The sequence below is a fragment of the Canis aureus genome, chromosome 33, assembly GCF_053574225.1.
Source record: "Canis aureus isolate CA01 chromosome 33, VMU_Caureus_v.1.0, whole genome shotgun sequence".
NCBI classification, from domain to species: Eukaryota; Metazoa; Chordata; class Mammalia; order Carnivora; family Canidae; genus Canis; species Canis aureus.
The window spans coordinates 5390146-5414708 of NC_135643.1; the positions used below are offsets into that span (position 1 = coordinate 5390146).

At 37.2% G+C, this 24563-nt stretch overlaps 1 protein-coding gene across 16 annotated transcripts in view; it reads left to right on the forward strand.

Annotated features, from left to right (window-relative positions):
- Positions 1-24563, forward strand: part of CFAP299 (cilia and flagella associated protein 299) — a 625333-nt gene that overhangs the window by 543472 nt on the left and 57298 nt on the right. For all 16 annotated transcript variants that reach the window (XM_077882640.1, XM_077882642.1, XM_077882650.1 and 13 more), the window contains one exon: positions 13078-13207. In XM_077882640.1, coding sequence (XP_077738766.1) covers positions 13078-13207 — 130 coding nt within the window. The remainder of the gene's footprint in view (positions 1-13077; positions 13208-24563) is intronic.

Genomic DNA, 24563 nt, shown 5'->3' on the forward strand with positions numbered 1-24563 from the left:
GAGCTTGCTGATGCAGTAGGTCTGAATATTTTCATATTCACAAAATTTGAGTTGCCAAGACATTCCAGGATAGAAAGAATACGACAGATCAAAGAATGTTTGTATTTTTAATATGTTTGTTATTTTTAGAGAACAGAATTTTAATCTTATAATTCAATAGAAACAGCAAAGATTACTTATCTACATAATCTCCTTAGCTTAAGATAAATACATTCTAGCCCTTAAGAGGAAAGTTACTGATAATAATCACCATGTTAGGCCTTTTCTCATTCCTTGCTTGCATTTGACAATGAGGATTTCCCCATTACTTTTTCATATCTTCTATTCCTCTTGGTTCTTGTGGCTCTGTCCTTGTCCTACCTCCTCCTACATTTGTATGCAATTCTCTGTCCTCCTCTCCCTGAGATGAAACAGCTCTTTCTTTATGACTACTTTTTTTTTTTTTTATACCATAAAAGGACAATTTGGCTCAAAAAGTCTCTATTTGGAATTTATTCCTTGCCTTCCTCCTTCTGGTTTGCTCCCAAGGAAGAATTTTTACTACTTTCATGGGATATAAGACTATTGCCCTAGCCTAAGAAACCTGACACAGAGGACTAGTTAGCAGACAAACAATGAAATAATCAGCTTAAAATCATAGATTGAATGCTGATTTTGCTGCATGATATCTAGAACATTCTGCTAATTTTCTTTTCTATAAAGTGATAATTTAATAATAATACTAGCATATACATACATATATAACCTATCTCACATGATTGTTTTGGATGTTAAAAAATAGTATAAAGGTGAAAGTTCTTTGTAAATGATAAACCACTACATCAATGTAAAACAGCATTAGCAGCAGTTGTTTCGATAATATCAGGAAGAGAATGAAAGCAAGGAAGGGCTCTCTGTGATTGCCCACCCCATCCCTGCACCATCCATTCAAGTCTCTGCTTTGAGAAAGCGCTGCTTCTTCAATCTCTTTACTACAAATGGCCACATAGCCCAATTGCTATAGGACTAGCTAGCAGCATTCTTGCTTGACCTTTAGGTTTTCTTTCTAGGATTTGCAACTGAGAGGTGCTCCAAAATGTTTCTAATAATTCCTCTGATTGAAAAATCAGAAAATGCTTTGGGTAAGTCATAAATTTATTTCCATAGCCCTATTGTGGAAGAAATATGGTAATGTGTTTATCTGTTACTATCACCCACACCTTTCTCACTGCCTGGGGGCTGGAAATTCTAGATGCCCCATCAGAGGGCTGGGACCCCCAGTGAGGAGGCCAGAGAACAGTTTAAGAGTATGGAAACAGGCATGACATCCTCAGAACTTCTTCCTGTAAGAAGGATCCCTCTGTACAAGAAGCTCTTTGGTGGGGACCTAAGAAATCTTCCCATTGGGCTATATTATTCTCTACCCTTGAGAATTTATTACAATTAGTCAAGTATCCTAGGTATTATATTCCATTCACCATTCCCTCAGTGCTTTCTACAACCAGTCCATCCACTTGAGAGCACACTTCTGGTTCAGAGCCCCATGGTGAGTGAGCATGCCACACAGGTGCTAATTTGCCTTCTGGCACAGGTGAAAATTGAAGGAGTCATGGCCTGCCCTCAGTGAGCTCCCCCTTTTATCCCTGTGCCTTAAAATAATAGGAGAGCCAGCCTTACTAGCTCTCCTTGCTTCCTTCACTGAGCACACTCTGTCCCCAGAAGGAAGGCACGTACAAAGTTTCTGCATTTAGTAGGAGACCATTAAGAATCATATTTCATATTTAATTTTCAACCCACAGCAACGTACCTTCTGTCTTACCTCTCAGGGTATGACTGAAAATTCTTTGTGATGGTGAGCGCTGTTCTATGTACATGTTTCAGTTCCTATCAAATCTGCTTTTTACTCTCCTTTCTGCCTACAATGCTTGGCCCTATTGCTTTCCATCAGGAAAATCTCACTAGAAATATATTTGACCAAGACATATATTCTTTTTTGACCCCTACAGCTGCAAAAGACCTCACATAAATTTCTACTGCATCATTTTTCATGTGGTACTATAATCTTTTGTTCACAGTTCTGATTTCCCATAGACTCTGAGTTCCTTGAAGATAAGAACTGTTTTCCTGGTGTGTGTGTGTGTGTGTGTGTGTGTGTGTGTTTTATAGTTAAACACTCAGAGGACTATTCCTGGCACAAAACAGATGCTCCAAATTCTGTTAAATTGAACTGAATGACCACTTAGACTATCAGTCATCAGGGCTTTTAACGGCCTCAATTATTTTAATACTTACAAGTGTGTTCAACAGTTATCTATATTTTCCTAACTGGCATAAGCATTTATTAAATAGCTGATTGAATTTAGAGATACAATATGTCAGGTTTGATCTGGTTGGTAGTGGAATGAAATGGAGAGGCCAGGCAAAGGTGGGTAGAGGCAAGCTTTTAATGGAAGCGCTCTCAGGTGAGGTTTCGCGGCCCACAAGGGCAAGGGAGTGAGACGGGGAGGTCGTGTGTGGGGATGATACAGGCAGGCTTTTACAGGGAAGGGTAGGGAGGTGTGGGTGTAGGGTGATAGCTGCTTATGTCTATTTATGGTACAGGGTTAGGTCAGGTTTGGTTTCGGTTCCCTGCATAGGTCCTATTTTCCCCATGATGACGTGCCTTTGGGCGTCTCCTAGTGGCAGGAAAATCCCAAGGCGAGGGTGACAAGATGGAGGGAGCACCGCCATTTTGTTGGTTCCTGCGGATGCCCCTTGATGCTGCCGGCCCAACAGTACACGGTAATGAACGTGTGCTAATGAATATATGGTAACTTATGGCAACACTAAACTTTAGATTCCATATTCTTACCAACCAAAATAATTGATCAAACATTTATTTTTCAAGGAATCTGGTAGTCCAGAAAATTAGTTTTTGTAGAGTGTTTTGCTACTTTGATATTATTTGAAAAATAAATATGTGTTGGTTTTTTTCGTTTGTTTGTTTGTTTGTTTGTTTTACCTTTTTTTAAAAAGAAGTTCAATTTGCCAACATATAGTATATAATACCCAGTGCTCATCCCCATTACACTCAGAACGGACACCCAGTGCCCATCATCCAGTCATCATCCCACCCCCCGCCCCACCTCCCCTTCCACTACCCCTTGTTCGTTTCCCAGAGTCAGGAGTCTCTCATGTTTTGTCACCCTCTCTGATTTTTCCCCACTCAGTTTCCCTCCTTTCCCTTATAATCCCTTTCACTATGCCTTATATTCTCCATGTGAGTGAAACTATATGATGATTGTCCTTCTCCGATTGACTTACTTCATTCAGCCTAATACCCTCCAGTTCCACCCAGATGGAAGCAAATGGTGGGTATTCGTCCTTTCTGATGGCTGAGTAATATTCCATTGTATAGATAGACCACATCTTCTTTATTCATTCATCTTTTGATGGACACCGAGGCTCCTTCCAGATTGACTATTGTGGACATTGCTGCTATGAACATTGGGGCACAGGTGTCCCGGTGTTTCATTGCATCTGTATCTTTGGGGTAAATCCCCAGCAGTGCAATTGCTGGGTCATAGTGCAGGTCTATTTTTAACTCTTTGGGGAACCTCCACACAGTTTTCCAGAGTGGCTGCACCAGTTCACATTCCCACCAACAATGCAAGAGGGTTCCCTTTTCTCCACATCCTCTCCAACATTTGTTGTTTCCTGTCTTGTTAATTTTCCCCATTCTCACTGTTGTGAGGTGGTATCTCATTGTGGTTTTGATTTGTATTTCCCTGATAGCAAGGATGCAGAGCATTTTTCTCATGTGCTTGTTGGCCATATGTATGTCTTCTTTGCTTAAATTTCTTTTTGTCTTCTGCCCATTTCATGATTGGATTGTTGGTTTCTTGGGTGTTGAGTTTCATAAATTTTTTATAGATCTTTAATACTAGCCCTTTATCTGATATGTCATTTGCAAATATCTTCTCCCATTCTGTATGTTGAATGTTTATTATTTTAGATTAAATTTCATGTTTATGCCACAATTGCTATTTCATATAATTTTTCCACAGCAATAACATTTTAAAAAAATATTTTATTATTTATTCATGAGAGACACAGAGAGGCAGAGACACAGGCAGAGAGAGAAACAGGCTCCATTCAGGGAGCCTAATGCAGGACTCAATCCCAGGATTCCGGGATTACTCCCTGAACCAAAGGCAAATGCTCAACCACTGAGCCACCCAGGTGTCCCAATGATAACATTTTTTTAAAAAGAGCAACCATAAGAAAATATGCTTTAGCATTGTTTAAACATCTTTATCATGTCTTTGGCAAATCTATGTCAAAACTTTGGAGACATTTTACATAAACACTGGATAAATCAACTCTAAAATGTTTAGATTTTTAGGTGTGTCGACCACACACTTGGTTTGTCCAGCATCATCTGAGCTTACTCTTGTTGTCTTGGCAAAATTAGTAGCAATCTCTATCTTTTCTGAGAGGGTTATAGTTTGGACAGTAGAATTATAAGGTCATCTTACTTACAGGATATCTACACTGAGATTAAAGAAAAGGAGACAATAATGTTTAACACCTAAATGTCTCTGTGATTGATATGAAACCTCCTGTTTTTTTCATTTTTCAATAAAATCTTAACAAAACTAGTTTTGTAGGGTTTTAATCTTATTTCTATTTTCATAAATTTCCTTTAAATATGAGCATTTCTCTATCCAACAAATTATATTTTATAAATGTACCTTCTTTCTTTTTATCTCAAAGGGAATGTGCTTTAATTTTATAACCATATGTAAGTCTTAAGTACTGTGAAAGCCTACTAGTCCAACTGTATAAAACCCAAAAAGATTTCATTATTAATGGAGTTTAAAACAAAACTCCTTCCTAATTATTATAAATTGTTGATTGTATTCATGGGGAAAATCCCTGAGATGATAATAGCTTCAATTCTAGTGATGTGTTCTCTGTGATATCAACTCTCATGTTTATGTGGTAGTGATTTTATCTCTATTCTTTACATACTGCTATGCTTTACATATGGTGACTGCACAATCATTATGTTTATTCTATATTCAACCCTAAGGCCTTAGCTTGCCTTTAAATGTATTATTATGTTCATCTTTCAAATCTTCAATAACATTGTCCATTTTGTGCTTTCATAATTTCCATAAGTATGCCCCTTCCATTACATTTGAAGGAAAGTAGTGAGCAAAACCAGGCCAAACAAGGTATCATGGACAATGGCTTTGAAATTTACTCCCCCTGGTGGTCCAAAGCTCTGTTGCCCTGTGATGTCATGAGAATATTTTCTCTGGCATCAACAGTTACCATGTAAAATAAATGACAAACAGGTAATTGTCTCCAAAAACATACACAAATTTCCCTTATCACTTAATAAGCAGACTTTCCACAGATTTCATTTTATTATTACAATTTATTTGTGTAAGTTGCTTATAAGTACACTCATACCTATACACTAAAATGCCCAATCCTCAGGATTTTTGTCATAGAGAGTAAATGGAAAATTGTTCTTTCATTCCAAAAGCTTAAATCATTGTACCTAAATTACCTCATAAGTTCTTCTATCTGTTACAAATAGGAAAGTTTAGACTTTCCTATAAGTATTTTCAAGTTGTGAACACCGAGACATAAATCAAAATGTATAAGAGCTCATTGAATCAAAAGAGACTTTTATACTGGAATATTAGCATTGTAAAGAGACTTTGAAATTTATAGTTAACCTTCTGAACTTCAAATCAGAGGAAAGTGAAATCATTTTAATAATAATAATAATAGTAGAGATGGATATATATGTATCAATTCTTTAATCAATAAACATTTATTGAGTGTCACTTGATATTGATATAGATAGCAAGCAAGAATAAATAAGTTTGGAAGGTGGGAAAGGAAAATTTATATTTTGATATGTTGAGATTGAGGAGTCTATCATTTATCCCAGTAAGTACAATTAAGCAGGTGGTGTGGATTATTAGTTCAGGTGAGAAAACTGAGATAGAGCAGGAAATGGGGTAAATTGGCATGGAGAAGATGTGTTTAATTATAATGTCTAGCAGAAAGATGTGACAGCCTGAAGAAAATCTGAATTTGGGAAAGTTTTTTAATCTCTTTCTCTTCCCTTTCTCTTTCTTATTCCTCTTCTTTCTATTCTTTTCTTCCTTAATCTTTCTTTCTACTCTCTTTTTCTTTCCTTCCTTTCCTCCTTCCTTCCATTTTTCCTTCCTTCCTTTCCCCCTGCTTCCCTCTTTCTTTTTTTTCTTTTCTCTCTTTTCTTTTCTCTTTTCTTCTCTTTTCTTTCTTTCTTTTTTTTTTTTTTTTTTTTGTTTGTTTTATTGGGATCACTGGCATGTTTGTTGGTCCTGGGGAAGATTTCATAGTGAGATGAATTTGATATCAGAAAAAATTAGATAATTATTTGAGTAACAAAAGAGACAATAAGGGGTGGAATTTCAAACATACATGGGTATGATCTTTTCTGGGAAAGGAAGAGGGACAACTATTCTTGTGAGTTGAATGGAAGAAGGTAGGGGACATAGTCAATATAAAATTTGCTACTGATAGAACAGGATATTTATCCTGTTTTATTTATTTCTATTTTACTGTCCTTTATTTTCCTAATAAAGAGGTAAAGTCATCTGAGACTCTGGAGGAATAGGAGGTATGAACAATATAATGAATGGTAAAGAAGGTAACTAGAGAAATGTAAAATATTTCTCTGCAGTGTCTAAAATCCAACAGAGGTTAGAGATCTGGAACTTAGAATTACATCAGTGGCACACTTGTTTCAACAAGAGTTGTCAGAAGACCATATGGAGGAACAGAGAAGACAAACATTTGAATCAACTTTGAACTGGTATTTTTCAATATAAATAGGGTCAGTTGAGCAATAAAGTTGTGACAACTGGCAAGTATCTTGTGAATCATGGGTAAATAAAGAAGTAAGGAAATAAGTCGTTGTAAATTAAGATTAAAAGGATGAGCCAAGTAATTCAAGGCCTTAATGAAGTAAGACAGTAGTATAGATGAACTAACAAAAAATACTAATAGATAATAAGAATTCAACAAGAGTTATGAGTTATGACAATATCTAGAGTGTAGATCTGGATATAGGTGGCTTAAAGGGAGTAGAATTAAACTTAAGATATACATTAATTCATTTTTCATTGATAAGAACTTTGTCTCTTAAAAGTAATCAAGAAATAACACATAAAGACCATTTGAATTAGTGACATCAGCAAGGTAGTAGAGTAAGAATCTGTGGACTCTCTTTCCCCTTGCAAATAGAGATTCAGCAACAATTCTCAGATTTCCTTTGCGAGAAATCCAGAAAGTAATTAAAATGCTCCTGCACCTCAGACAAATGTAAAACCAGCTTGACCAAACCCAGTAGAGAGGTTTGGACACCCTCTTGCTGTAATTCTCACTCCTGACATAGCACCTTATGACCAAAAAGAAACTCCTAGTTTTCATCTTTTCACCGAGGGAGGAAGGAGTTGGTTAGTGTATCCAGACTCCCAACTTTTCTGATGGGGCTCCCTAGAAGACTGGTTCCTATCTTTCCAGTCTTTAAGCTCCGATGGGACCAACATGGTCTATCTACCTTGGGAAGAATGGAGACAGTGACTTGGGCTGGGAGACATGATATATTCTGCTTTCTCTCATTACAGGGAAGTAGACAAAACCCACAGCTGCTTGCTTCTTTCTGGGGAAGAAAATTTTAGAAGAGGCCTCTAGAAATTCTAGCCAGGCTGATTAGTGGAGGTCTTTTTCTTTATGAGGCCAGTCCATGAACATTTGGAGAGGTGCCAGCTTTGTCTAATATATGGACATCAATGGAGAGAGTCAAGGAAAATCAAGAATCAAGCAAAGATGTTCAAAAAAGAACAAAATAACTCTCCAGCAAATGACCCTAAAGAAATGGAGTAATATGATTTACCTTAAAGATAATTCAAAATAATTGTCATAAAGATGCTCACTGAGGTCAAGAGAACCAACACATGAACAAAGTGAGAAATTCAACAAAAGGATAGAAAATATTAAAAAGTACAAAACAGAAACCATAACCATGGAGCTAAAGAACATAACTGAACTAAAAAAAAATCAACAGAGGTTTTCACCTTTACACTAGATCAAACAGAAGAAAGGATCAGTGAACTCAAGGACAGTTAAGTCAGAGGAGCAAAAAGAAAACAGAATAAAAAATAATGAAGAAAACTTAATGGACTAATGGATATCATACATTATAGAATTCCCAGAAGAAGAGAGAGATAAAAGACCAGAAAATTTATTCAAACAAACAATGGCTGAAGACTTTCCAAACCTGAGGAAGAAAATGGACATCCAGATCCAAAAGGCTGAAAGAATACCAATTACATAAATCCAAATAAATCCATATTAAGACATGTTATAATTAGATTGTCAAAAGTCAAAGACAGATAATTTTGAAAGAAACAAGAGAAAAGTGATGTCATATCCAAGGCACTTTCCATATAAAACAGCACATTTTCAGCAATAATCCTGCAGGCCAGAAGGGAGTGGGATGATATATTCACAGTGGTGGGGGGAAAAAAAAGAGGTAGCTAGTAAACCATACCCAGCAAAACTGTCATTCAAAAATGAAGGGCAGATGAAGACTTTTCACGCAGAGAAAATCTGAGAGTTTGTCACCACTAGATCTGTCTTACAAGAAATGCTAAAAGCTGACGTGAAGGGATGCTAAACAGAAATATGATAGTGTAAGAAAGTATGAAACTCATTGATAAAGATAAATATATAAACAAATACAGAATAGTATATTGCTGTCATGGTAGTGGATAAATAACTCATATTCTACTATAAAAGTTCAAAGATAAAGTAAAAATAACAGTAAAAATATACATTATGAATAGATGTAAACTATTACAACAATAATATACAGTGCATGAGGAGGAGAGGTTAAAGTATAAATTTTATGTATATAATTGAACTTAAGCTTGAAATTTGACTATCAGCTTAAAATTGACTATTGCAACTGTAAGATATTCTATGTGAACCCCAAGATAACTACAAAATAATACTTAGAGAAGATAAGCAAAAGAAAAAAGTATTCAAACTACGTCCTTTTAAAAAATCAACAAAACGCAAAGGAAGACAGCAAGAGAGGAAAAGACAAAGGACCCCAAGACTAACAGAAAACAATAAAGTGACAAGAATAACTTTTTCCTATTGATAATTACTTTAAGTGTTAATGGGTTAAACTCCCCAATAGAAAGATATAGAGTGGCTGAATGAATCTAAAAACAAAAACCAAGCAAACAAAAAACTATCTGCAGTCTAAAAGAATCTATTCATAGATGTGGAAATTACCTAAATGTATATGGACAGATCAATGTATAGAGAAAATGTGATATACGCATACCAGGGAATATTCATTCAGCCTTAAAAAAGAAATTCTGCAATATGTGACAACGTGGGTAAACCTTGAGGACACTATGCAAAGTGAAATAAGCCAGTCACAGAAAGACAAATACTCTATAATTACTCTTATGTGAGGTATCTAAACAGTCAAATTAATAGAATTACAGAATGGAATAGTAGTTGCCTGGGACTGAGGGAATGAGGAATTGAGGAGTTAATAATACACAGGCATAAAATTTCAGCTGAGCAAGATGAACAAGCTATAGAGATCTGCTGTATAATATTATACCTGTAGTCATTGTAGCTATAGCTAAGGTATTATACACTTAAAAAATTATTGAAAGGGTAAATCTCCTGTTAAGCATTCTTACCACAATAAAATATTTTTTTTAAAGAGCACTTGTTTTAGCTTCTGTAGTCTGGGTTTAAGACTGTATTCTAGTATTAACTAAGTATGTTAACCTAAAAAATGTAATTATCTTCTCTTGGCTTCAGATTTTTCATCTATATAATAGGAGTAGCAATAAATAATATGTAGGGCTCTTACTATAATCAAATTATCCTATATGGATAAAGGAATACCATAGTGCTGTTGCTTATTAGATACATCTGCTCAGATGACTTTTTATGACATATTTTTTATATCTCTTGCCTCTTTAGGATTTTGTTTTCTCTACTTTTCCCTCTTCATACCATAAAAAACACACTCAAAATATTCCATCTTAAGGAAGGAGGTGGTACCTTAATTTTTTATTTCTCTAGTATTATCCTAGTTATCTTGTTAGCTTCACAACCAAATTCTTAAAGACATTATTTTTATTCTGTAATCTGTTCTCATTATCCCTTAAATTCTCTACAATCTAAATTTTGCTCCCACCACTGTAACTGCTCTTCCTGTAATATCTTTTTGAGTACAAGTTTTGATGGACTCTCATACCTCATATAATTTAAGAAGCACTGGCACTCTCATCTTTCTTAAAGTGCTCTCTCATCATATATGATCATCTCTTCAGTCTTTCAACAAAATAACTTTTTCCAGATTCTTTTTGATGCTTCAGATGACTGTTTTTAATTGTCCTTTGCTGATTCCTCTTCCTTCCCTGTAAGACTGATGTTCCCAGATTTCATTGTTATCTCTATGTTCTTCTCCATTGCCCATCTCAGCCACCTCTTTGAATCATTACCACCGTTGCTTCCGAATCTGTTACTTCATCTTAGAAAACTCTGTAAAGTTCAGAATCTCATTTATTATCTATTGATTCAGTTAATGTGTATTCAGCATCTACCATGCATCAGGTATGGGCTGAGAGGAGGTATTGGAATAGGGCAGTAAAAGCACAAACTAAGATCTTTGCTTTCATTTTCTTGGATGTTTCACAGGAATTTCAAGTTCAACATCTCCAAAACTGAACCTCTCTTCTCCCCCCAACTCCTTCTTTCTCTTGTATTTTATATCCTGGTAAATAATTCTAACCACTAAGGAATTCAAACCAGAAATCTGAGAGTAATCCTGTGCTCTCATTTTGTTGACATCCCCTTCACAACATCAAATCCACTTTTTAGTATCTTTTAAATCCAGTCCTTCATTTTTATATATAAGTACACTTTAGGATCACCTGGGCTCTGCATGTATAAAATTTGATCATTTTGTACCTACTTCATGGGGTTGGTGATAGGATTAAATGAGATAATATATTCACTAGGCTTAATACAATATTCAGTACATGGTAATTATTGAATAAATGTCAGTTGTCCTTATTAAATACTAATAATTATCAGCCCTTAGGATTGACATGGAAATTTAACCTGTTTCCCATCCTTGCCTAGAAGAACAAAAGTATTGACAATCTAAATTGCTCATCAAAAGTACCTTGTGCTATACAAATTAACTTTTTTAATATAAAGAGTTTATACATATATACATGTATACAGTCTGCCTGAACTTTAATAAAGCTTTTAACTTGAGATCTGAGTAACAAGACGGGAATGTGTGATGTAAATCATGCCACTGCAAGCACAGCTATAACTCAAGCATTTTATTGGAATTATCTATATCTATATATCTCAGAAATAATTATTTAGGGAGACAAATAAAAGGTTTAGAACCACACCTATCTCCTCTATTCCAACTTAGCAATCTTTTAACTGAACAGCCAGTAAGATGAAGGTCAAATTATCTTCTTTATTATGGAATTTGAGAATATAGCTTGGGTGCACAGTCAGATTGGCTACTAATACTTTCACTACTGAATTGGATTTATCACCACTGCTATAGGCTATTACCTTACCATTACCCTACTGGGGGCTGAGCCTACTATGATAAACTGTACTTTGGAAGGCTAGCTAATGTAAGGACCAAAAGAACCATGAATTCTCAGCTCCTTTCCTCTATTCACCAATCATGGAGCCATTCTTGCTCTCTTGGGGAGGACAGACTAAACAGACAAAGCTGGTTAGAAAACCACTTTTCCTAACTGAGAAAGTGCCTCAGAAAGGGAAGATATTCCTGTCTTGGCCATAGGAAAATAGTAGGAAAAGAGAGAAAATAGTTCTCATTAATATGCCCCCAATGATGTAAATATATGGTCAATGTAGTGAGTTCTTCCTAAGTATTGAAAAACTTGAAGGTAAACATTACGTTTTCAGATAATAGCACAAAAATTGATGCCCCAGAAAACACTATAATTCAAAGTGGGCTTAATCAATGAAATCTACTCTTTAAAAATGAATAAGGAATAATAAAAGGCAAAGCAACCCAGAAATAGGATAATACTAGGCATATCAGAAACATGTTAATATGTGAAGATATTAAGATAATATTAGGAATGTGCTAATAGGAATAAAATATGTGAAATTAATATAATTTTTACAACTCATATTGCAGTATATTAATTTTTGACAAGTAGGTATAAAACAAGACATGGAAAAAATAGGAAGTATCCATAGATCAAGCAAAAAAAAAAAAAGGATAAAATGAAAGCAATGTTGAACAGTAGAAAGAACACACGTGTGCTTTGAAACACACAAATCTGGGTTGAAATATTAGTCCTATAACATATTAGTTGCAGGGCCTTATCAATGCCAGTTGACCTCCCCTAGTATCCTTGCCTGGTTTGTGAAATGGGGGCAACTTCATATGGGTGTAGCGCTAGAATACGTCACATCATGCTGGCCTATGGTAACCTCTCACATTCACATAATTTCCTCAATCCCTGGGAAACATATTATTGGAAAATACAGCCTGAAAGAAATGATTAATTTGTTTTGAATGAAAAGAGGTGACTTAGCTTGCCTTCCAGTAAACAGTCTCTTAATACCCTGAATACTCTTAAGACCCTGAAGAATCTAAGTTGGAAGAAATACTTCAAATTGCATCACTTCTCTTCTTGACTCCCTGGGGAATATAATACTAATTCCTAGTTCCTAGAGTGTTAAAACCAGGAAATTATGCAACATTGTCATAAATGTGTATTTAAATAATTTGAGAATGATTAAATCTAATCTTTTCTGCAAGAATTTTAATCACACAGGTGTCTTACATTGTTATATAGACTATGATCCAGTTCATCTATCTTGAAACTAAACTGCCCCAAATATTTTCTGAAATGTATTTGTCAATTTTTGTTATTATATAATATTACATATTACCTATATTAATGCATATTAATTTTTAATTAATATTTATTTTTCTAGCTTTTACAACTGGGACAGTCATATTGCTGTTTGTAATTCAACTCCCAATTATCAAGTGATTGCTGATAATCCAGAAGGCTTACTTTTCAAATACAAAAGAGACAGAAAAATTCTCAATGTGGACTCAAAAGTAAGACTGCTCTTACATTTATATATCCCCCTGAATTTTATTGTATTTCTACAACTATTATTAAAACTATTATTAAAATCTATTAAATATTTGACATTCTTAAGTATTTAAATCTAGAAATAAAGGACTATGTTGAAACATAGGACATGCATTATTCTTAAAGAAACTCCAAACCTAATCAATTATCAGAAATCAATAAGGAAGAGTTTGAGGGGAATTTAAGTAGAACTCACAAGTGAGAATGCTTCTTCCAGCCTACCAGCAAAATTAGATTCAGGAAGTGGGCAATGCATTTGTGGGTTCTGATCCTGGAGATGTCCAGTACGTTTTGCTCTAAGTGGGAAGATGAATCATTTACAGAAGGAACACTCTCACCTCACAATTCTCAGAATTCTAACATCCCTTTTTATATGTGACTAACATTGAAATACACTCTTAGTGTATTTTTAAGTGCTAACTTAGAAATTATATTTTATTTAAATATTTTAAAGACATGTCCCATGATATTTTGAATTTGTTCAAGGACAAATTTTTACATCTTACATATTTTAAAAAACTGTGTTTGCATCATGACTTTTAATCATGACTTCTCATGTGTTTGGGGGTGAAGGTTAAAGGTTAAAACTTTACTTAAAGTCATAAGTACTGGGATCCCTGGGTGGCGCAGCGGTTTGGCGCCTGCCATTGGCCCAGGGCGTGATCCTGGAGACACGGGATCAAATCCCACATTGGGCTCCCGGTGCATGGAGCCTGCTTCTCCCTCTGCCTGTGTCTCTGCCTCTCTCTCTCTCTCTCTCTCTGTGACTATCATAAATTAAAAAAAATAAAATAAAAAGTCATATGTACTTGAGTTACTTAAGTATTTTTTTAACTTTTGGAAGTCATGTTATTCATATGACAGCATCAGTCTAAAATACAAATTAAAAAAATATTCCTTCATAAGAAAAAAATAAGAATTGTATGATATAATGGGGATAGAAAAAAACAAAACAAAACAAAACAAAACAAAAAAATAATGGGGATAGAGGCAAAGATAGACCAAAGGAAAATGACCAAAGATTTTCCAAATCTTTTTAGAAATTTAAAATAAAAAAATGATTTTTGTTTCATATCCATTTAGTACAGTTTATTACCCTCCCAAAAACGCTGAAAACTACATGTTCAAAGAATGAATAAATGAAATTCTGTAGTAAGAAATGAATTGTTGGGACACCTGGGTGACTCAGTGATTGAGCATCTGCCTTTGGCTCAGAGCATGATCCTGGGGTCCTGGGGTCCGGGGATCGAGTCCCACATCGGGCTCCCCATAGGGAGCCTGCTTCTCCCTCGGCCTATGTCTCTGCCTCTCTCTGTGTGTCTTTCATGAACAAATAAATAAAATCTTTAAAAAAAAAAAAAAAGACTGTTGTCTACAATCAGATACAATTCCAAATATCAGAAACTCTAACACAGTGACTTAACAGAATTGAAGCTTCTTTCTCTCCCATGTATGACTCTAGATTGTCAATCTTTCAGTGGCATCTCCACAGTCATTTAGGCCAAAGTGGCCTTCATTCTCATGGCCCAAAACAGATCTCCAGCCAAAACAACCACATTTCAGACAGAACCCATGGAGGGATTTCAGAGGCTGCAAAGGACAGCCCCTTCAGTGACTTTTAAGGAAGTTTCCCAAAAGCTACCACACAAAGGTTTACTTATATTACAAAGCAAGAGCTTAGTCACATGGCTGTGTCTATCTACTATCTACATGGAAGGCTGGGAAATGTAATCCTTATTCATCTGGTCATACATTTAGCTGAAATCAGAAGTTCTAGGAAAGAGAGAAAAGAGATTTGGGTAGACAACCAACAATTTCTGACACAACATTATTTCCTTCAAAAGAACACTACTCTTGGGGCACATGGGTGGCTCAGTAGGAGGAGCATACATACAGCTCTTGATCTTGAGATCATGAGTTCAAGCCCCACGTTGGGTTGTAGAGACTACTTAAATATTTTTTTTTTTAAAGAACACTATTCTTTTTTGGTCTCAGGTTTCTCATTGATAAAATGAAGGACTGAATCTGGATTATCATGGATTTATGAAAACTGGCACATCTTCTCTCTAGTTGTACCTCTTTCCTTCTCACAAATGGGTGTCAAAATTGAGGCAAAGTACTGGAAACCTAATAAATCACATTCACAGAGACTTTTACTCTTAAAGGGCTAAAGATAAGACACAGGCAGAGGGAGAAGCAGGCTCCATGCAGAAAGCCCGACATGGGACTCGATCCCAGGTCTCCAGGATCACGCCCTGGGCTGAAGGCAGCCCTCAACCACTGAGCCACCCGGGCTGCCCAAGATATAAAATTATTAATGGCTTCATTAAGATGTGTGAAATAAATTTTTGAATTAATTTTGAATGATATCACACTTAAACTACTTTAGGGCTCTATTTTAACTGAAGCATATACATACTTCAAGAATGTATGTCATGAATTACAGTTTTTATAGTCTTTATGGAATCATTATTGAATACAAACTGTTACTTGAACATAGTTTAAATAACTAAAACACTGAAATCCTAAATAATCAAACATGAGATTTCAAAGATTTAGTCAGCAATACATAAATTTTAACATTTTCTTCTTTGGGGGAGGGAGGTTTTCATTATAATTCCATTATAATTCAAAAGATTCATGATGAGTCTGAAAGAAAGGTATTTCCAAATCCTGGAGAAAGAATAAGAGTTTAGTTAATTAGTGATGAGAGGAAAGAATTATTAAAAGAATTAATTATAGACAAATCATTGGGTGGGACACTTGATAACATTTAGATACTTTATTTATTTAATCTTTCTTTCAATTTTACATTTTTTGAAGATAAGAACTTACAGCTGACCTACTAGAAAATAATCCTGGTTTCAGCATCAATAAACACAATTCTATGCCTTACCTTACAATTAACTGGCTTCCTGGCCTTTCGAAATTCACTTAACTTCTCAGGGTTTTCACATTCACAAATGGAAGATGTGGGTGCTTTTGTTTCCTGATCTCTAGGGTCCTTTTACAGCCCTAATTCTCAGAGATTCTGACTCAACTGGTCCCAGGCATACATTTTTTCACAAGCAGCCAGTGAATTCTACTATAGATTATGAACCACAATTTGAGAAAAGCTTCTACCTGAAAAGACTATAATCTCAAGAGATCTGGCACTCTGTTTTCAAACATTTGACTTCAAATAATATATAACACATATATTTTAATTTTCATGGACTAGGTATGAAATTAGTGTGTATATCTCCTACATAATTACTTACCATCTTCTAAGAGCCGTGATCCTTTTATATTTCAGGTACCCCATATAGCATCTCTTACAGACCTACAGAAAAATAAAAAATAGGCTGTCAGTTTTTAAAATTACAAATGCACAATAAGAATTGCATTTTTATACTTAATGTTTTCATTAATAATTTTATTTGAAATTCTTCCTAAAATGAACACCATAACTTATAATACTATAAGGTGCTCTAAAATACTGTAAGAACAACCCAACTAAACTCTCCTTTTCCTTTTCTTCAAGTAATCTCTTTGAAATATTTTACACTTGAAATTTTAAAAGGTCAAGATAAACAAAAGGTGGAAACTATGATAAACAGGATGTCTTTCCTTTGTACAACACAGATGTAGACTCGTTAATTCTGAAAAGTGGTCCCCATGAAACATAGTTGTTTGTGAATGGTAAGAGTGGAAAAAAAATTGTGCAGGTCTTAGAAAGAGTAATATGAGTTCATTGGTTAAGAAATTCCAAATGCAATAAGAGTTTGGTTGCATTGAAAATAGGACCACTGGCTTTCACTTCCCTGCAGCTGTAAAACATCTGGAACAAATAAAGCTAGTTTCTATTTTTGAGTGAAGAATGCTTGTCTGAATGATTCACACCCACCAAAATGTTTCCAGTGTATTATCTTTAGAAGGATTGAGTGGAAGAACTTTGCAATCACTCCCTACATTATATGAACAAATGAAAAAAAATAGGCATTTTTATTTTGCTTTTAAGAAGCATTGACCATGGGAGAGTTTCAAGTCTTAGAATAATATAGGTGGTCTAAAACCTTTGTGACCTAATCAGAGAGACAGATTGTATAGAACAGTTAAAAACTGGAAAGATCTTCCTTAATGGCACCAGCTTTTCTCCCCTCCCTTCTTCCATTCACTAAATGAGAGAGGTGAGCTCATCACCTGGAAGAATGCCTGTTTAATAGACACTTAATAAGTATTCGTGGAATAAATAATTGAATGATCTCCTCCTAACACACAAAAATAATACTACACTAATTAAAAGTTGAGAAGTAGATTATGTCACTGATACTTGACATAGCAGTGATAGCCGGAATGGGAATAGACCTCATTCTATATCGATCCAAATAAGTCAGGAGAAAAATTGTGGGAATTTATCAATGGAAACAGCCAGTGTAGCCATAATTTTAAGTTTTTAAATGTTATGCAGAAATCTTAATTTTGGTATGTGCTTTCAAGTCTTGTACAAATCGAGGGGAGGAGCAAGATGGCGGAGGAGTAGGGTCTCCAAATCACCTGTCTCCACCAAACTACCTAGAAAACCTTCAAATTATCCTGAAAATCTATGAATTCGGCCTGAGATTCAAAGAGAGACCAGCTGGAATGCTACAGTGAGGAGAGTTCGCGCATCTATCAAGGTAGGAAGACGGGGAAAAAGAAGTAAAGAAACAAAGGCCTCCAAGGGGGAGGGGCCCCACGAGGAGCCGGGCTGAGGCCGGGGCGAGTGTCCCCAGGACAGGAGAGCCCCGTCCCGGAGACGCAGGAGCTGCACCGACCTTCCCGGGGGAAAGGGGCTCGCGGGGAGTTGGAGCAGGACCAGGAGGGCGAGGAGGCCCTCGGGCTCCCGGGGACAGTAACAGAGCAACTGCGCGCCCAGGAGAGTGCGCCGAGCTCCCTAAGGGCTGCAGCGCGCACGGCGGGACCCGGCGGGACCCGGAGCAGCTGAAGGGGCTCGGGGGCGGCTCCACGGAGGGGGCTGCGGGGCCCCGGGAGCAGCTCGGAGGGGCTCGGGCAGAAGAAGAGGCTCCGTGCGGAGGGGGCTGCGCGGTTCCAGGAGCAGCTCGGAGGGGCTCGGGCGGCAGCTCCGCGGAGGGGGTTGCGCGGCCCGGGAGCGCGAATCCACCAGCGCAGGCTCCGGAGCACAGGGCGCCGGGACACAGCCCAGGATCCGGTCTCCCCCGGGACAGGCAGAGGCCGGGAGGGCCCAGGACAGCAAGGACGCTCCTGCCCCAGCTGAGCAGATCAGCGGCCCCGCCCCGGAGCCTCCAGGCCCTGCAGACGGAGTTCCTGCCGGAGCTGAATCCAGGTTTCCAGAGCTGCCCCGCCACTGGGGCTGTTCCTCCTGCGGCCTCACGGGGTAAACAACCCCCACTGAGCCCTGCACCAGGCAGGGGCACAGCAGCTCCCCCAACTGCTCACACCTGAAAATCAGCACAACAGGCCCCTCCCCCAGAACACCAGCTAGACGGACAACTTCCAGGAGAAGCCAAGGGACTTAAAGAACACAGAATCAGAAGATACTCCCCGGTGGTTCTTTTTTTTTTTTTTTTTTTTTTTGTTTTGTTTTGTTTTGCTTTTTGATTTGTTTCCTTCCCCCACCCCCTTTTTTTCTCCTTTCTTTTTCTTTCCCTTTTTCTTCTTCTTTTTTTTTTTTTCTCTTTCGTTTTTTTTTCTTTTTCTTCATTTTTTTTTTCTCTTTCTCTTTTCTTTCCTTCTTTCTCTCCTCTCTTTTTCTCTTTTTCCCAAAACAACTTGCTTTTGGCCACTCTGCACTGAGCAAAATGACTAGAAGGAAAACCTCACCTCAAAAGAAAGAATCAGAAACAGTCCTCTCTCCCACAGAGTTACAAAATCTGGATTACAATTCAATGTCAGAAAGCCAATTCAGAAGCACTATTATACAGCTACTGGTGGCTCTAGAAAAAAGTATAAAGGACTCAAGAGACTTCATGACTGCAGAATTTAGAGCTAATCAGGCAGAAATTAAAAACCAATTGAATGAGATGCAATCCAAACTAGAAGTCCTAACGACGAGGGTTAACGAGGTGGAAGAACGAGTGAGTGACCTAGAAGACAAGTTGACAGCAAAGAGGGAAACTGAGGAAAAAAGAGACAAACAATTAAAAGACCATGAAGATAGATTAAGGGAAATAAACGACAGCCTGAGGAAGAAAAACCTACGTTTAATTGGGGTTCCCGAGGGCGCCGAAAGGGACAGAGGGCCAGAATATGTATTTGAACAAATTCTAGCTGAAAACTTTCCTAATCTGGGAAGGGAAACAGGCATTCAGATCCAGGAAATAGAGAGATCCCCCCCTAAAATCAATAAAAACCGTTCAACACCTCGACATTTAATTGTGAAGCTTGCAAATTCCAAAGATAAGGAGAAGATCCTTAAAGCAGCAAGAGACAAGAAATCCCTGACTTTTATGGGGAGGAGTATTAGGGTAACGGCAGACCTCTCCACAGAGACCTGGCAGGCCAGAAAGGGCTGGCAGGATATATTCAGGGTCCTAAATGAAAAGAACATGCAACCAAGAATACTTTATCCAGCAAGGCTCTCATTCAAAATGGAAGGAGAGATAAAGAGCTTCCAAGACAGGCAGCAACTAAAAGAATATGTGACCTCCAAACCAGCTCTGCAAGAAATTTTAAGGGGGCCTCTTAAAATTCCCCTTTAAGAAGAAGTTCAGTGGAACAGTCCACAAAAACAAAGACTGAATAGATATCATGATGACACTAAACTCATATCTCTCAATAGTAACTCTGAATGTGAACGGGCTTAATGACCCCATCAAAAGGCGCAGGGTTTCAGACTGGATAAAAAAGCAGGACCCATCTATTTGCTGTCTACAAGAGACTCATTTTAGACAGAAGGACACCTACAGCCTGAAAATAAAAGGTTGGAGAACCATTTACCATTCGAATGGTCCTCAAAAGAAAGCAGGGGTAGCCATCCTTATATCAGATAAACTAAAATTTACCCCAAAGACTGTAGTGAGAGATGAAGAGGGACAATATATCATACTTAAAGGATCTATTCAACAAGAGGACTTAACAATCCTCAATATATATGCTCCAAATGTGGGAGCTGCCAAATGTATAAATCAATTATTAACCAAAGTGAAGAAATACTTAGATAATAATACACTTATACTTGGTGACTTCAATCTAGCTCTTTCTATACTCGATAGGTCTTCTAAGCAAAACATCTCCAAAGAAACGAGAGCTTTAAATGATACACTGGACCAGATGGATTTCACAGATATCTACAGAACTTTACATCCAAACTCAACTGAATACACATTCTTCTCAAGCGCACATGGAACTTTCTCCAGAATAGACCACATATTGGGTCACAAATCGGGTCTGAACCGATACCAAAAGATTGGGATTGTCCCCTGCATATTCTCGGACCATAATGCCTTGAAATTAGAACTAAATCACAACAAGAAGTTTGGAAGGACCTCAAACACATGGAGGTTAAGGACCATCCTGCTAAAAGATAAAAGGGTCAACCAGGAAATTAAGGAAGAATTAAAAAGATTCATGGAAACTAATGAGAATGAAGATACAACCGTTCAAAATCTTTGGGATGCAGCAAAAGCAGTCCTAAGGGGGAAATACATCGCAATACAAGCATCCATTCAAAAACTGGAAAGAACTCAAATACAAAAGCTAACCTTACACATAAAGGAGCTAGAGAAAAAACAGCAAATAGATCCTACACCCAAGAGAAGAAGGGAGCTACTAAAGATTCGAGCAGAACTCAACGAAATCGAGACCAGAAGAACTGTGGAACAGATCAACAGAACCAGGAGTTGGTTCTTTGAAAGAATTAATAAGATAGATAAACCATTAGCCAGCCTTATTAAAAAGAAGAGAGAGAAGACTCAAATTAATAAAATCATGAATGAGAAAGGAGAGATCACTACCAACACCAAGGAAATACAAACGATTTTAAAAACATATTATGAACAGCTATACGCCAATAAATTAGGCAATCTAGAAGAAATGGACGCATTCCTGGAAAGCCACAAACTACCAAAACTGGAACAGGAAGAAATAGAAAACCTGAACAGGCCAATAACCAGGGAGGAAATTGAAGCAGTCATCAAAAACCTCCCAAGACACAAGAGTCCAGGGCCAGATGGCTTCCCAGGAGAATTTTATCAAACGTTTAAAGAAGAAATCATACCTATTCTCCTAAAGCTGTTTGGAAAGATAGAAAGAGATGGAGTACTTCCAAATTCGTTCTATGAAGCCAGCATCACCTTAATTCCAAAGCCAGACAAAGACCCCGCCAAAAAGGAGAATTACAGACCAATATCCCTGATGAACATGGATGCAAAAATTCTCAACAAGATACTGGCCAATAGGATCCAACAGTACATTAAGAAAATTATTCACCATGACCAAGTAGGATTTATCCCTGGGACACAAGGCTGGTTCAACACCCGTAAAACAATCAATGTGATTCATCATATCAGCAAAAGAAAAACCAAGAACCATATGATCCTCTCATTGGATGCAGAGAAAGCATTTGACAAAATACAGCATCCATTCCTGATCAAAACTCTTCAGACTGTAGGGATAGAGGGAGCATTCCTCGACATCTTAAAAGCCATCTATGAAAAGCCCACAGCAAATATCATTCTCAATGGGGAAGCACTGGGAGCCTTTCCCCTAAGATCAGGAACAAGACAGGGATGTCCACTCTCACCACTGCTATTCAACATAGTACTGGAAGTCCTAGCCTCAGCAATCAGACAACAAAAAGACATTAAAGGCATTCAAATTGGCAAAGAAGAAGTCAAACTCTCCCTCTTCGCCGATGACATGATACTCTACATAGAAAACCCAAAAGTCTCCACCCCAAGATTGCTAGAACTCATACAGCAATTCGGTAGCGTGGCAGGATACAAAATCAATGCCCAGAAGTCAGTGGCATTTCTATACACTAACAATGAGACTGAAGAAAGAGAAATTAAGGAGTCAATCCCATTTACAATTGCACCCAAAAGCATAAGATACCTAGGAATAAACCTCACCAAAGATGTAAAGGATCTATACCCTCAAAACTATAGAACACTTCTGAAAGAAATTGAGGAAGACACAAAGAGATGGAAAAATATTCCATGCTCATGGATTGGAAGAATTAATATTGTGAAAATGTCAATGTTACCCAGGGCAATATACACGTTTAATGCAATCCCTATCAAAATACCATGGACTTTCTTCAGAGAGTTAGAACAAATTATTTTAAGATTTGTGTGGAATCAGAAAAGACCCCGAATAGCCAGGGGAATTTTAAAAAAGAAAACCATATCTGGGGGCATCACAATGCCAGATTTCAGGTTGTACTACAAAGCTGTGGTCATCAAGACAGTGTGGTACTGGCACAAAAACAGACACATAGATCAGTGGAACAGAGTAGAGAATCCAGAAGTGGACCCTGAACTTTATGGGCAACTAATATTCGATAAAGGAGGAAAGACTACCCATTGGAAGAAAGACAGTCTCTTCAATAAATGGTGCTGGGAAAATTGGACATCCACATGCAGAAGAATGAAACTAGACCACTCTCTTTCACCATACACAAAGATAAACTCAAAATGGATGAAAGATCTAAATGTGAGACAAGATTCCATCAAAATCCTAGAGAAGAACACAGGCAACACCCTTTTTGAACTCGGCCATAGTAACTTCTTGCAAGACACATCCACGAAGGCAAAAGAAACAAAAGCAAAAATGAACTATTGGGACTTCATCAAGATAAGAAGCTTTTGCACAGCAAAGGATACAGTCAACAAAACTCAAAGACAACCTACAGAATGGGAGAAGATATTTGCAAATGACATATCAGATAAAGGGCTAGTTTCCAAGATCTATAAAGAACTTATTAAACTCAACACCAAAGAAACAAACAATCCAATCATGAAATGGGCAAAAGACATGAACAGAAATCTCACAGAAGAAGACATAGACATGGCCAACATACACATTAGAAAATGCTCTGCATCACTTGCCATCAGGGAAATACAAATCAAAACCACAATGAGATACCACCTCACACCAGTGAGAATGGGAAAAATTAACAAGGCAGGAAACAACAAATGTTGGAGAGGATGTGGAGAAAAGGGAACCCTCTTACACTGTTGGTGGGAATGTGAACTGGTGCAGCCACTGTGGAAAACTGTGTGGAGGTTCCTCAAACAGTTAAAAATATACCTGCCCTACGACCCAGCAATTGCACTGTTGGGGATTTACCCCAAAGATACAAATGCAATGAAACGCTGGGACACGTGCACCCCGATGTTTCTAGCAGCAATGGCCACGATAGCCAAACTGTGGAAGGAGCCTCGGTGTCCAACGAAAGATGAATGGATAAAGAAGATGTGGTTTATGTATACAATGGAATATTACTCAGCTATTAGAAATGACAAATACCCACCATTTGCTTCAACGTGGATGGAACTGGAGGGTATTATGCTGAGTGAAGTAAGTCAGTCGGAGAAGGACAAACATTATATGTTCTCATTCATTTGGGGAATATAAATAATAGTGAAAGGGAAAATAAGGGAAGGGAGAAGAAATGTGTGGGAAATATCAGAAAGGGAGACAGAACATAAAGACTGCTAACTCTGGGAAACGAACTAGGGGTGGTAGAAGGGGAGGAGGGCGGGGGGTGGGAGTGAATGGGTGACGGGCACTGGGTGTTATTCTGTATGTTAGTAAATTGAACACCAATAAAAAAAAAAATAAATAAATAAAAAAAAATAAAAAAAAAAAAAGTCTTGTACAAATCCAGGAATATATAATTTAAACCATCTCAAATTAAGACTTTTGAATTAGAACATGTTTTTGAGGGGTACCTGGGTGGCACAGTCAGTTGAACATCCGCCTCTTGGTTTCTGCTTAGATCATGATCTCTAAGTCATGAATTTCAGGTTTGGGGATGGAGTCCTGCATGGGGCTCCCTGCTCAGCATAGAGTCAACTTGGGACTCTTGCTACCTATACCCCTCCTACTCATGCTCTTTCTCTCTTAAATAAATAAATAAATATTTTTTAAAAATGTTTTTGATTTTTGAGTAAATTGACTCAAACATGCTTAATGACTTACTCAAAGTCACATAGTTCATTATTAGTAGAGTCTAGCAATGGAGCTTAAATATAAGTATTATGAGACACCACAAAAGATCTAAAAATGAGTAAGAGTTCAACCTTTCCCTTTATTAAGTTTATAATAGGGATATAAGAAATATAACTGCAGTATAAAGCAGAGAATGATATGCTA